The 14,035-nt window shown below is 49.1% G+C and overlaps 1 protein-coding gene across 1 annotated transcript in view; it reads right to left on the bottom strand.

The window, feature by feature from the left end:
* Nucleotides 1–13,821, bottom strand: part of LOC119106939 (muscle-specific protein 20) — a 55,010-nt gene extending 41,189 nt beyond the window's left edge. The window contains exons 1-2 of the mRNA XM_037230288.1: nt 13,803–13,821; nt 11,065–11,171 (exon numbers count right to left, since the gene is read on the bottom strand). Coding sequence (XP_037086183.1) covers nt 11,065–11,171; nt 13,803–13,811 — 116 coding nt within the window. The 5' untranslated portion in view covers nt 13,812–13,821. The remainder of the gene's footprint in view (nt 1–11,064; nt 11,172–13,802) is intronic.
* Between the last annotated feature and the right edge of the window lie 214 nt (nt 13,822–14,035).

Genomic DNA, 14,035 nt, shown 5'->3' with positions numbered 1-14,035 from the left:
AACAGGCGGGATGCGTGTTGACTGTCGACAGGTCTATCAAATAGCCGGTAAATTTTACCCTGAAAGCGTTCTTGTTTCATCACTTCTATAACAGCAAAATAGTTTACAGATTCATGATGATAAAAGCTTGCTTACCAATAACAATTTAATAGCTATTTTGATAAGACTTACAACAAGCGCGGGGTAAATCTTATTTCAAACAGTTTTTTGTGTATTTCATGGTTGTACCAAGTACAGAGCTTGTCCATTTGGCAGAAATCTGGGACATTGTCGAGATAATGCTAGCGTGAAAAGGGTTATTATATTCCTACACGAGTTCTACATGCTACATGGTGACAAAAAACAAGGATGAAACTTATGACAGTGCGCTCAGGCACCTGGATATAAGCACTTCAGACAAAATACATGCATTTCTTTATCCCAGGTTTGCATTTTTGCTCACATGCGTTAAGGAGGCTCGGAAGGTGTTGGAAAGGGCTGGGGACTCAAGTCAACATTGGGGGTTTGACACCTCTGGAAGGATTAATAGTAATACCCCTGGACACTTGAACTTAAGGGAGATTCAAGGATGTTTGTAAATACTTCAACGAGTTGTACGTGTAGAGGCCGACATTGGTTCTACATAGAAAGCAGGCAAGGTTATTAAACGACCCTATAAGCTGTTAAGAGCTGCCGTCTGACGACCCGGCCATTGAACTAATCAAAATGTTACCGCGACGACGAAAGTGCGCTGAAATGTGCTCAAGGACTCAAATTATCCATGGATCACAAAGAGAGCTCTAAAATAGCGTGAGAAGCCAGCACCATTTCCAGGGATGCCGCATCGCAGAGAACTTACTGATAAAAAAATATTCTGTTGATTGATAAAAACGTCCTCAGAACACAAAAAGAACAATTGAAGCCAAACCGCCGAACCGCCGAACGCCAAGAACGCATTTATATCTTCGATCGCATAACTGGATGCTATCAGTTGTTGGACTGCGCTCTCGGATGATTGGTGATTAACTGGCGTACGGCATTCCTTCTCCTGATTAAAGCTTATCATGCTTAAAGCTAATATAATGATCATAAACTGGTTCTGTGATTAAAAGGAAGTCCCATGATTAAAAACGATTGTGTTATTAAAAGCAATCCTGTGATTAAACGCTAACATGACGATTAAAAGCTAATTATTACTTAAATCAGATAGCATGGTCAAAAACCTGCAGATGGGGTCAAAGTACTCCATCTAAGCCATACTTCAGCATAGACTTGTCACCACCCAGTTATCCTTACTGAGATAATTTTTCACCGGCAGTAACATGATGCGAACGCAACACGCTGTTGCCGTCAATGAAATGGCCGCTTCCAGCAAACCGTTTCCTCCTTGCCTGGGGATATTCGACGTCTTCCAGGAAACCAAAACGATGTGGTAACGTATCCCAAGCCCAAGCTGCGCGTGATGCTCTGTGTGAGTCGAAAGATGTGCGTTGGTCTCATACCTTTGACCCGTTCATAGATTATTGAAAGGGTTTTGCGCGATTATTGCGCAAAGGCGCCGCTGTTGATTTACGGGCATTACTCGTTGTTGATGGGGTTTGACGCTCGTCCGATAGAAAACATCCGGTTATTTGGTATATTCGTATGCTGTGGCGATCCAGGCGTGGAATAAGTTGTTAGAACGCTTTGGCGCTGAGACAAGCATGCAAGAGTTCACCCTACGTGCCTGTATTTTCTCTCACAATCCATGTCCATTTCTCATGTGCTAAAAAGCTGTTGCATGGAGAGGCTGAGTTTTTCTTTAAACTCGCAGTTGCCTTCTTTCACGAAAATAGCCAGAAACAACACGAGTGTGACTTCCGAATGCATCACCAGTTGAATCGTCCCTCTGCGTTGTCGGTTTGTCGACGTGCGCCGTTCGGAGCCCAGTGACCCTGATGGCTGCCTGTTCGACCGCACCTTTGTTAGCGAGTCTGCGGTCGCTGGCTGTCCTGTGCTGGCGTCTCCTGACGGTTGAGATAGTGTTATGCTGTTTACGCCGGGGCCAGTGTGCGAGAGCCGATGCAGAACGCCACGTGTGATGAGGTAGATTTACGGTAACCTGCTGACCTATGGTATAGCGACGGGGCGCCGGGCAGGCCACCACTCATATTTGTTTACGTAAGGGCGGTGATAACAGCAGGTGAAAGGTACAGCCAATTATCTCTGTGACATCACCATGTCGCTCGAGTGTTCGTCCCGGTGGCTCAGTAGGTCTGAGCGCCTGTCTTCCGATCCACACACCCGTGGCGGGATGGGTGTGAATTGCTTACGCGTCCGCTATTTGCCCTTGCCATATTTGGCCCGCGACCGACGGCGGCGATCGCGCTGAAGGTCAGGTGACGTCTGAGCGTGACGTTGATCACTTTTTGTGCAATGAGGTGGTGTCATTCTTTTTATGCGTGCATGTCTGTATGTGGTTTGAATCTCTTATCCATTTCCGTTGTTTTTTGGCATGCTGTTTTATCTCTCAGACTAATGACACGTAATAGCTACGTATGTGTGTGAAGTGTCAGCTGATGTTAAATACAAGTACAAATGCGGAATTAATTGTGCTGAGCATTGCGGCACGGTAAACTTTCTCTGCCGGGTTCTTCCGTTGACCTGGGATTGCGCGAACGGATGTTAGGGGTCCAGGCTCACACAACAAGCACTGCTTAGCGTGAGCCCTGATCCCATAAAGACATCCATTCAAAGGCTCAGATGAAATCTTTTTAGAAAATCGTACTAAAGGCCTAAAAAACTAAGAGGATAATTCGGTCGTTTATTGGGAGGTTTTGTTTGACGGAGGAAATGTTAAGAGCAATAACAAAGCAGACAAAATATTTAAATCATCGCCTTCCCCAAACCGAGGACCTGAGCAGAATAACCCACATTGTTCTGAGTGGTGGGGATATACGTTAAATGTCAATGCGATAGCGGGCTTCAATATGTTAGGGGCATAAAAGTGAGTTAAATACGTCGGCCAATAAAAGCGCGTCGTAATCCATGCTCACATGAGGTCCATCTAAAAGAGAAACCAAACGTATCAAAAACGTGTGCTGAACCTTTTCAAAACAGCCCAGTCGGGCAGGCACATGTCTTCGCTAGCCTACAGCACCACATTTCCAAATGAGGCAGACGCTTACATTATACGAGCGCCGATCGTGGCCTTGGAGTCAAATCAAGGTCAACCTGGGAACCGGCATTGCATACTCGGAATGACAAGCTCCAGCAGGCAGAAAAACAGTAAAGTTTAGAATCTTCCCGAGTTGCGAGGATCAGCTTTGGCTGAGAACGCCCACATCGCGAGTATACATGTAGTGTTTTCTAAAACCGTTCCCGTCATGGCTGTCAGCTTTTCGGTTTGGTGATGCCCTGCCTCTCCCCCCCCCCCCCCCGATTCCCCCAATGGAAAAGTGTGATGTTGGAAAAGTTAGGAAAAGTTGGGCATGACACGATGTGCAGTGTCCATGGAGGGAGTAGCGGGGCAACTTGACCCGCAACTTTAAAATTGTGTCATGAAGTGAGGGGGAACTTAAGGTACTGACGTTGACACATTTCGTATTTGAGATTTTTGCTGTTTTTTTGGGTGCCAAACGTAAGGCCAGGCGGTTTTCCCCCGCAGGTCCAACATGATATTGACACTACCAATGCACCTGTCTCGAGTTTTCGTTTATGGCAAGCGGCGTTTGGTCCCCTACCTATGGTGGGCTGCGAACCCAGCATACTTTGATTTGAAATTGAAGCCCGAAATGCATTATGAGAATGCATGATGAAAAACAAAGGCGGGCGACATAATTTGTGGGCGCGGCATTACTGGTTCAGATGATATGCATTTCAGCAAAAAGATATGAACATTGCGGAAATTTTCAATTAGTTTCGTACTGAACATGACTAATTGTCATCACTGCGCACCCGCCATCCCATTATTGCAATACACGTTAAACGGAGCCATTCTGCCTCGGTACCTTATGAAAATAGCACGAAAGGCCTTTACCGTGTGATGCCACCACACGATTGTCGGCTGCCCCGTGACCAGGCTGACACTGTCAAGCCAGAAACCGATTGGTCCTCTATGATGAGCCATATACAAACACCTGTTCTGGAATGCGAACCTGCCACCACGCGTTTCGCCACATCACGAATGTGGTGAGCATAACGTCAGAGCTTTACCGTAGTTGACCCTCCGCCACTACGATTGGTGTGTCTCCCGTCATATTGTTTTTTTGCGAGCATTTTACGCATATGCAGCGTGCTGATACGGAAAAAGGCGATGTCTGTCGACTGTCGCTTTACTCAAAACCTTTGGCAAGAGATTTCACATGTGACGTACAAAGCAATAAAACATTGTCTGACTCGGATAAAATCATGACGCCGTTCATTGGAACAATGTAGTCGTTCTCGGCGCCTCTTACGCTTTTCAGTGCCGCAATGTGGAGAAGTGTGAGCTTCATGTAGAAGCCGTTTGCCGGCCACGATACCCGTCGCTCGCGAGGGGGTCCATTTGATCCCCCCTAAGATCTCGGAAACTAAAAAAACTGGAGACACCAAATTTGCAGTGTGTGTTAACCTGTACGTAAACTCCCTCAGGTCAAAGTCTGAGAGCACTCGATTATGACCTTCCGGTCAAATAAGGTAAGACAATGTCAAATTTCAGGGTAGTCTCCATAGCGCCCATAGAACATAGATAACTGTTCTAAGCAAAAGGTCACAAGCTCATTTAAGGTCAGTCACCTTGCTTGACGTTCTGAAGGTCATGGGGACCAAAATCATGCGAGACTGTCCTGAGTTTTGCATTTGAATAAGGGACAAAGATTACGCCTGGCAGTATGTTCTTCGAAAAATTTTGACCTGGATCATCTTGGGTCAATGACCTATTATGACCTTAAAAAAGTCAGTTGAAGTTGTATGATACGGTTCCCTCTATCAATAAATTCAAAATGAGTACCGGAAAATACCCCATACAGCAAGCCCTAGAGTAGTAAAACAGTTTGGTTTTGACATTGGTCTGACCTCCATTCCTGAACTAAGGTCAACTTAATTTGCTCATTCAATGCTTGTGTTGCCTAATAAAGCATCTTAAAGATGTATAGCTTCGTCAAACACTTCGTTTTTCCATCAGAATGAACGATTTCCTAGAAATTGACTTTGCTGAAAACATGGCCTGACTTTGAGCTGCCATAGGTCAGTGACCCTACAAGGTACATCCAAATTTCTTACTCCAAACGATCCGCTATTCAATTATAAACGGCTATGCGAAATTTGGCGCGACTACGCCACGCCGTTCGGAAACCATTCTGGAAAATCTTTGGGGGGTTCAGCTAACTCCCGACCCGAGCGCGTGTTAAATTATTAAGCTGCTTGCTACTACCATTGCGGAAAATTCTCGATTCTGGTTCAAATGAAACTTTTAGACTGCAAGAGAGAAGTGCTCCGCTGTGTACGGCGGAGAGTGACGCAATTTACTGGTAAGTAATGTTCTGCATTTCAATGAAACTTATGTTGCAAGTTGATCGCTTAACACTTTGTCATGTTGATTAAGAACTAGCCCTAACAAAATTTAAGTGATGCATTCATACATTCAACGGAAATTTACGAACACCCTGGTCGCGGAACGATTTAGTACTAGACATCCATGTGGTGGTCCTGCTAATAGCACATGTATTTTCTGCACCACAGCTACAACCAAGCACATGACTGCCGTAATTCATACAGCGCATCCTAGGTATCTAATTGAAGCAGTTTGCTCTTAGCTTCAATCCAATACAAATATTGGTCAATGCGAATTTTGAGTTAGTTACGTTATGAGCTAGTAGCATGGCTGAATATTGCTGAGTTTTTTATCGTGATAGTCTTGTTGACTTCAATAACGAATACCATGACGTAGTCGAAGTTGGAAAATTGTGGTACGATGTTCGATTTAAACCCAATGTTTGCAGACCGCTCGCGGGTCACGCAAAAATTGTAACTTAATAAAACAGCAGTGCCTTACACGAGGTGATTTATCTTATGTCCAAGGATAAAAAAGTGAGAAGGCTATATAATTTAGTCGAATGGCTCTGCCTCCAAACTCGCAACTAGATGCGTCAATGTACCTGTATTTGTACCGCCCCATAGACAAAGCCAAAATGTTTATCGTAAGGCGCAGTGCATCAACCAACACAAGAACACCTTTCCCCTTGTAATAAAATGTGTTCTGTCTCATCCACAGCTAAAGATGATAATTACTGAGCAAAACTTAACACACATAGGTTCGTAGGATAGGCAAAGGTTTAATACGTGAACTGGGAAGCTCCGGGACACGGGAATGATCTCAAATCAATCGTAACTAACTCAGTCTCCGTCCCCCACAACCAAAAATATGTGCCGCCGCCCAAAGCCGCCAAAGAAGGGTGGGTTTGGCGCCCTAAGGCGACGTCTGCAGAGGCACCTTTATTCTCCAATCAGAAGGTGAACGTACCTCTAGTGCGCCCCCCCCCCCCCCTCTCTAGATTTGCTCCTCCTTTGACACCTGAAATGCTTAAATTAAGTGTTTTTCGTACCACATCAACAGCTTTTCTCCACAAGAAATTGGGCTGTATTCACCGAGAAAAACAAATTAGGGATGCGGGGTGGGGCAGCTCGTGCGGCGTTACGCGCAGTCTCCAATCATTTACAAGATCGACACCACTGGCCGCCACAACTGGAAATACATGCCGCCGCTCATGCAGAGAAGCCAATGATATTGGAAACCACAGGTCTTGTCAGTGCTGTCCTGTGTCGCATTGTACGAAACACTAGCAGTTTATTTACAGATGCGCATCACTGCGGGCCTAGCGTGCTACCGCGTCATGAACCAGCCCGCGCTTATCAACCGCGCCATGCGCTGCTCCGTGGCCGACCAATGAACCAGGACTGCGGCGCCGGGCGCCAGGCGGCGTCTACCGCTTCCAGCGAACCCTTGGCGACCTGAGGAAGCGCGTCCGAACGTCACGGGTGCTCGGGTCTAAATTCAGCTCTGCCTAATGGTTATACTGCCGTCGCGGGCCTGTCTATGTGATCTCAGGCCTCTGGCGTCTACACGGGCGGGACGATTGGAGCCAAACACTGGCACGTACTTGGCCGCCGAGCGACTTCGGTGCCAGTCTCAAGTGCACGGATCATGATTGGCACGTCCTGAGGCGTGCACATCGTGACCGCTGAAATAACTTAGATCGTATGCCTACCGTTATTTATTTACAGACAATGTTGCTATACAATTGTTCCGTGAAATGTTGACCCCTTGATTGGAATGCATTGTATCGGTGTAATTGACTGACTTGTAACAGGTCTGGTCTCTGCGCATATGAAGCGCCACAACTGTGCTGTCAGCTTCCAAGGCAGGCCACCGTTCTGATCCAACCAGGTTCAGGTATCTTTCCATTTTTTTTTCATGTTATCGTTTGGTTCTCATTCCCCACCCAGTCCCCCAGCGACGCATTGTCCAGTTGGCGTCCAATGTCATATTGCACGGCATACTTTGGCTGCTCCGTCGAGATGGTCTTGATGCGTCAGTATCGTGCCATCAGTATGGCAAACCTACGTTTGACCGATGCCTACCGTCGTTATGGCAGCTATGGACAATGGCCCACCATCGTGCCTGTACGTAAGGTTTCAACATTTCCTCCTCAATGCGGCTCTCTTGGCCCCGGCGACCGCCGGCGCCAGTGTGCGCCCGTCACGTACTGGCTGTCTGATAGCTCAGAGCCAGAGAGGAGGTTTCTCGCCATTTTTCGGGGCATGAGGCCGGTGGAGGAAACAGTCCGCGACTACCCGCATCTGGAACTTTATGCCGACCGGCTAACGCATGTCCATTTCCCGCTCCGGTGCGTGCACCTCCTACCGGCCATGATCTCTCGTTAGAAGCAGTGTTCCCCATTTGACGACGTTGGGGCAAGCATCACATACGATGCAAAAGCCTCACTTGTAGCTATTAGCATATTTTTAATGCAGAGGACTACTCAAAGTAACACAGATTCACTATCAAAGAAAAATTGTCCTCAGTGCGTAATCGTTCGATTACGTCATTGAACGTTTTCATGAAGTCGGAGCTGCTACCAGACTGGCTGTGTCCGATTTGCCACTGTAGCAATTAGGCTGATCCACTCCTAGCACTCAGACTCGTCGCAACGTAGCTTGTTCATTTATGCGTGTGAAAAAGGACCATAGTTATGTGCACGTATTTTAGGCCTTTCTCGTGCTGTGTTTGCGATTACTTTCATTTCCATGCTCGGCTACAGAACTAGTCTTAATCTATTAAATTTCCAGTGTCATGGCTTTTACAACTGGTAGGCCTTACAAAGTGCCGGTATTTTATACCAGAAAACGCTGCTTGTGATCGATTATTGCATTTTGCGGGTAAGTTGGGTGGCAGGCAACTAAGCTCGTTCATTCGTCAACCCGCGCTGCCACGCTTCAGACACAAATAAGTCAATGATCATTTAATGCTTTACGTTGAACACAAAATGTCCATTGAAAAGGTGGAATTCGTGTTCCGTTTCTATGACGTCATGCGTCTCCGCTTGATTTCAATTTAGGCGGCGCGAAAAAGTCTGCACAACGAGAGGATGTCAAGTCTCACAAAGTGAATAAGTGCAAAGTGAAGCGAATGATCTGGGAAATGACTATCTCAGTTTCAAACCATATATAAATGTGAAACAGTACAGAACAGAACGAAATTTTACTTCAAGGTTGTGTGAACAACTGAAATGTGCCCGGCCCAGTCCATCTTGAAACTTTTTGTTGGGGCGTTTACACCATCAAAGCAGAACAGGACGTGAGGCGTGGTTTTAGTGCACAAAGACCTTGAAGTGTCGTACACTGTTGTTTGCAGATCGCGCTGGCCGTCGAAATGTGCGTACAGCACCTACAAAGACGGCTAACGAGGAGTTCCCATTTTATTAGTGTCATTTATAGACTTTGCATCAGCAACGTGAGTAATGCATAACATTTCTTTAAAATGGTTGTTTCATACTCTAATATTGAGTCATGGTGAACGATACTGAGCGTGACTGAGGGGGAAGAGCGGAGACGTACTCTGAGTTCACCCTCGTGAAGCGGCCTTCACTGTTGTAGCGATGCATGACGTAAAATAGCGCGCGGCCGTAATTTGGGTTTGGGGCCAACTGCTGCCAGAGCCTTCTGACAGAGCGGCGGGTGTCCCAGGACAGAGTGCCGGCTAGTCCAGCTATTTTCCGATGATGATCCTGCGGGGCTTGCCGAAGCTCTGGCCGGCCTGCGAGGCGCCCTTGTTGGAGCCGGCCTGCATGCCGATGACGGTGTTGCCGGCGGCGATGGTCTCTTGGTCGAAGTGTCGCACGTTCTGCTGCGACGGCCGGGGTCCCATCAGCGGCCCACGGAACGCCGGGTCCAGGTGGGCCTGGCGGCAGACGGGCGCCGCTAACACGTGTGCGACCATACGCACAGGCAGGAGGGCAGAAAGCAGAGCTGAAGCCCAGAGAGCTACACCGACCTGCCCGCTCTATAGCTCAACTGGAGCACGGGACTGTTTGTACCTCATACGCTTCTAGTCCAGTGCTAAGGCGTATCTGTCCACTCCTCTGGTGAGCTGACGATCATGCATGATACTCCAACCAGCAATGGACGGAATACACAACAGGGACAGACCGTGGCCTGCCTGGGAGTCACGGATCAAATCTACGCACGTGCTGCGATGTCTTCCCAACATGCCTCGCAGTGGCTCGACTGGCACGTCACAGCGGCTCGACTGGCACGCCGCGCAGGCTCGACTGGCTTGTCGCACCGGCTCGCCTGGCACGCCGCGCAGGCTCGGTTGGCTGCTCTGTCTCTGTTTGTCGGTGCGCTGCTCCGGCAGTGGCCGCTGGGGTCGGGCAGCCGCGCCGCCTGCTCACCTGCCTGGCGACGGCCAGCACTGCCCGAGTCGCCGACTCGATCTTCCCTTTCTTCAGCAGGTCGGAGCCCTCGAACAGGTCCACGTCCGCGCAGCCGTATGCCTTCATGGCGTCCAGGAAGCTGGCGGCACGCCGGGCGGCGTCAGCGCCCCAGAGAGGGCGTGGGACTGGGAGGAAGGAACTAGCGTGCCGGCGTGACGCGCCGACGGCACGTGACGTGACGTGGCGTGACCGTGACCCTGACCGTGACCGTGACGGTAACCACGACAGTCCGGTGGTGCTCTTACAGGCATTGTGGTACCACGGTGCATTGCGGTCGTGGTCCGAGTGCTGGTGTCAAAGATGTGAGCGTTCCAAAACCTGGGTTTATATTTTTTAGCACGCATGCGTTTAATGTCATCTTTACTCACACTTCGTTACACAGTTCTGAGTTAGAGTTAGAACTGCAGCCTGGACATAAGGCAATACGCACAGTCCACAGTCCAATACGCTTCAGTCCACGGCAGACGGCTCATAGAAAGCCAGAGGAATCACAGAAAAAATGTCAGGATTTTGTGGCTCACATGCTTCTATTTTAGCGTTAAGACATATTTGTCCACTATGCCGATATGCCAATGATCAGGCACGGTGCTCAAACCTGTGGATGTTGTCCATGTGGTTGAATGAAGAGCCAGCCGTATTTATCTTCTTGATGGAGCCAGGGGAGAGTTTATTCATCAGCTTGCAGAGGACCACTCCGTCTCTGTCACAGTGCGATTTGCGTGCAGCACAGCATCTATTTTGTCTCACCGTTCAGGGTCGAATGACGCAAACTAAAAAAACAACTAAAAACAAATAAATCGCACGTGAATGGCAAAAACACACCGGCGCTGCAAAGGCTACTCAGTGGTTTGCGTTATGTAATCATTGATTGTGAAACATTTACTGAACCACAAGATGCAGCAAATGCCCAATGTTAAGGTGCCATTCAAGTAATCTTTCCAACCGATCACGTTCAGTTCCAACGTTGCATGACGTTTTGATCTGCCTCAATATATTTTTGCTAGGTGTCCGCAAGTTACGATATTACAGTCGGCTGCATGCGTCAAGCACATACGCCGATGAAGTCAAGCGTCCCCGACCTGCGACAGAAACGTCACCATGCGGCGGAGCAGGCCGTGCGGCCGCGCCGTACCTGATGTACTCAGCGTAGTCGGCGCCCTGTGGCCACCTCTCGCCGGTCACCGCCTCGATCCAGTGCTGCACTTCAGCCTCCTGAGCCCGATCACGACCACTTAAGAGCTGCCGGCACCAGACCTCAGTGTTAACGCTTACGATCTGGTGTGTGCGGACGCGGTGCTGCATCTCACGCAGCAGACGGGGCTCACACACCGCATAGTTCTTGCAGGGTGCTCTCCCGGAAGGGTACCTGCACCTTCGCCTCTCTGAACAGGAAAGGGGTGGTGTCAGAAAAGAGCCATATTCGGGTAATGTGCGAACTCATCTCACAACGTTAGAATTTATCACAACAATCAGTTCGAAGAATACCTTTTTCGATTATTATTTGTGTCACAACATGTTGATGCTTTGATGTAGAAAATGGAAACAGTAAAACATCGAGGGTATTAGGTTTCCGTGGCCAGTTGTGAACGGTGATGCCATGTAAGCCAGCGTAAAAATGTTTGCGACGCCGTCAGCTTCAGACAGTGGCTCAATCATACGATAAAGTTCTCCACATAATTGCTGGAAATGTATCGTTCGTCGTTATTGGATCGTTGTCTTCGTGTCTGTTGCACATTTCAGATAGCCGCCAGACATCAGCACCGACAGTTGAGTGGGACGAGACTTCTGTTTGTTTTCGATGTCCGCCAGCGGGACCGGCGCCGCCTGGTGGCGGGAGCCGGCGGCGGAGCTGGCGGCCGGCCGCACAGCACCGACTCACCGCTGAGGCGCGTGACCCAGCTCTGGCGGGTGTGGCCGTCGAGGCCGCGCCTTCAAACCTGCGCATCGTGACTTAGACGCGAGTGTGAGGTATGTGGGGCTCGCCTCAGCCGGCGGCAGGGCTGTGCGGCGACCGTCTGACCTTACGTGAGGGGGACGGCGCAGCGGCAGCGGCAGGAAGTAGCCATGAGGGATCGGGGCGGTCTCTTTGCTCTTTTAGCAGGATAAATGACCCGGCAGCGACTGACACTTTCGACGGTCTCGGGATTTCTCCCACAGCCGAATGGAACTAAAAAGGTGACCAATGACCTAGTGATAGATTGGGGCTCCTCATCAAGGTTTTGCCTTGCGTGAGTGCTTCCAATGCCGGCCATAGGCTGTGTAATGTGTCTTTTTATTGGTGAGAGGGAGAGGCTCTCCGTAACAGAAGGCGTCATTGTAGGAGCAGTGCGCCTCTCATAAAATGTGCGTCTGGAACTGAACTGAGAGCATTCTAGTTACGCTAGACATTGCTAGATTTACGTTATAGCTTTAAAGTGAAAAGCAATGAAAACCCACCACTACGTAATGTCTCGCGCCAAAATAATCCGTCTGGATAGCAAAGGTATTGACGCCATGCCCGAAACTAAAGGATTACGCACGTGCACGACATGATCGTATATCATCATGCACCCGACTTGGATCACTGATACACGCTTGTAAGTTAATCCGCATCGTACTAAACATCTGAGCACCCCAAATGGTTCACAACCGTGGGCAGGAACATCATGCCACCGTGCATGGTGAGTTTAAAGACCTTAGTATCTCAACTATGACCTTTGATGAGGGGGACTGCGACTGTGGAAGCCATCGCCCCATTCCTAGCAAAGACGGTAAAATATTCTTTCGTGCGCTAATCTCAGGCGTGTAAAACCCGATAAGAGAACCGTCTTTGCTAGGAATGGGGCGATGGCTTCCACAGTCGCAGTCCCCCTCATCAAAGGTCATAGTTGAGATACTAAGGTCTTTAAACTCACCATGCACGGTGGCATGATGTTCCTGCCCACGGTTGTGAACCATTTGGAGTGCTCAGATGTTAAGTACGATGCGGATTAACTTACAAGCGTGTATCAGTGATCCAAGTCGGGTGCATGATGATATACGATCATGTCGTGCTAGTGCGTAATCCTTTAGTTTCGGGCATGGCGTCAATACCTTTGCTATCCAGACGGATTATTTTTGGCGCGAGACATTACGTAGTGGTGGGTTTTCATTGCTTTTCACTTTAAAGCTATAATGTAAATCTAGCAATGTCTAGCGTAACTAGAATGCTCTCAGTTCAGTTCCAGACGCACATTTTTATGAGAGGCGCACTGCTCCTACAATGACGCCTTCTGTTACGGAGAGCCTCTCCCCTCTCACCAATAAAAAGACACATTACACAGCCTATGGCCGGCATTGGAAGCACTCACGCAAGGCAAAACCTTGATGAGGAGCCCCAATCTATCACTAGGTCATTGGTCACCTTTTTAGTTCCATTCGGCTGTGGGAGAAATCCCAAGACCGTCGAAAGTGTCAGTCGCTGCCGGGTCATTTATCCTGCTAAAAGAGCAAAGAGACCGCCCCCGATCACTCATGGCTACTTCCTGCCGCTGCCCCTGCGCCGTCCCCCTCACGCAAGGCCAGACGTCGCCGCACAGCCCTGCCGCCGGCTGAGGCGAGCCCCACATACCTCACACTCGCGTCTAAGTCACGATGCGCAGGTTTGAAGGCGCCGGCCTCGACGGCCAGACCCCCGCCACATCTGGGTCACGCTTCTCAGCGGTGAGTCGGGAGCCAGTAATTTTTCCATAAATCGCACACAAACGTTTCCTTGTTAGTTCCCGTCTTACTCTGCTCATCGCAACCATTCATTGTGATGACAACATAGTGTTATTAAGTACGCTGAGGATGGATCGTAACAAAACAACAGTGAAGAGCAAACTCCCCTTTTAACACCCGTCGTGCACTCACCCAGGACATGTTGACCTTCGTTGGGGGTAGTGTTGCGGCTCGCGAACATCCAGGCCGACTGGGTCGGGGGCCGCTACCAGGGGTCGAGTGCTGCTGGGTCTATTTCGGGTCTCGGCTCGGTATCAGCACCTTCACGTCACTCCCCGGCTGACCTAGCAACCCACCCAGTGCTCGTCCGTGCTTGGTGGTGTGCCAGTCAAGGGCATACGAGCCGAATAACTGCTTCGGCTGCT

This window comes from Pollicipes pollicipes, unplaced genomic scaffold, assembly GCF_011947565.3.
Source record: "Pollicipes pollicipes isolate AB1234 unplaced genomic scaffold, Ppol_2.1 Scaffold_2555;HRSCAF=2994_pilon_pilon_pilon, whole genome shotgun sequence".
Taxonomy (NCBI): Eukaryota; Metazoa; Arthropoda; class Thecostraca; order Pollicipedomorpha; family Pollicipedidae; genus Pollicipes; species Pollicipes pollicipes.
The sequence above is the reverse complement of the archived record's forward strand: the minus strand, read 5'-3'. Positions and strand labels throughout refer to the sequence as shown.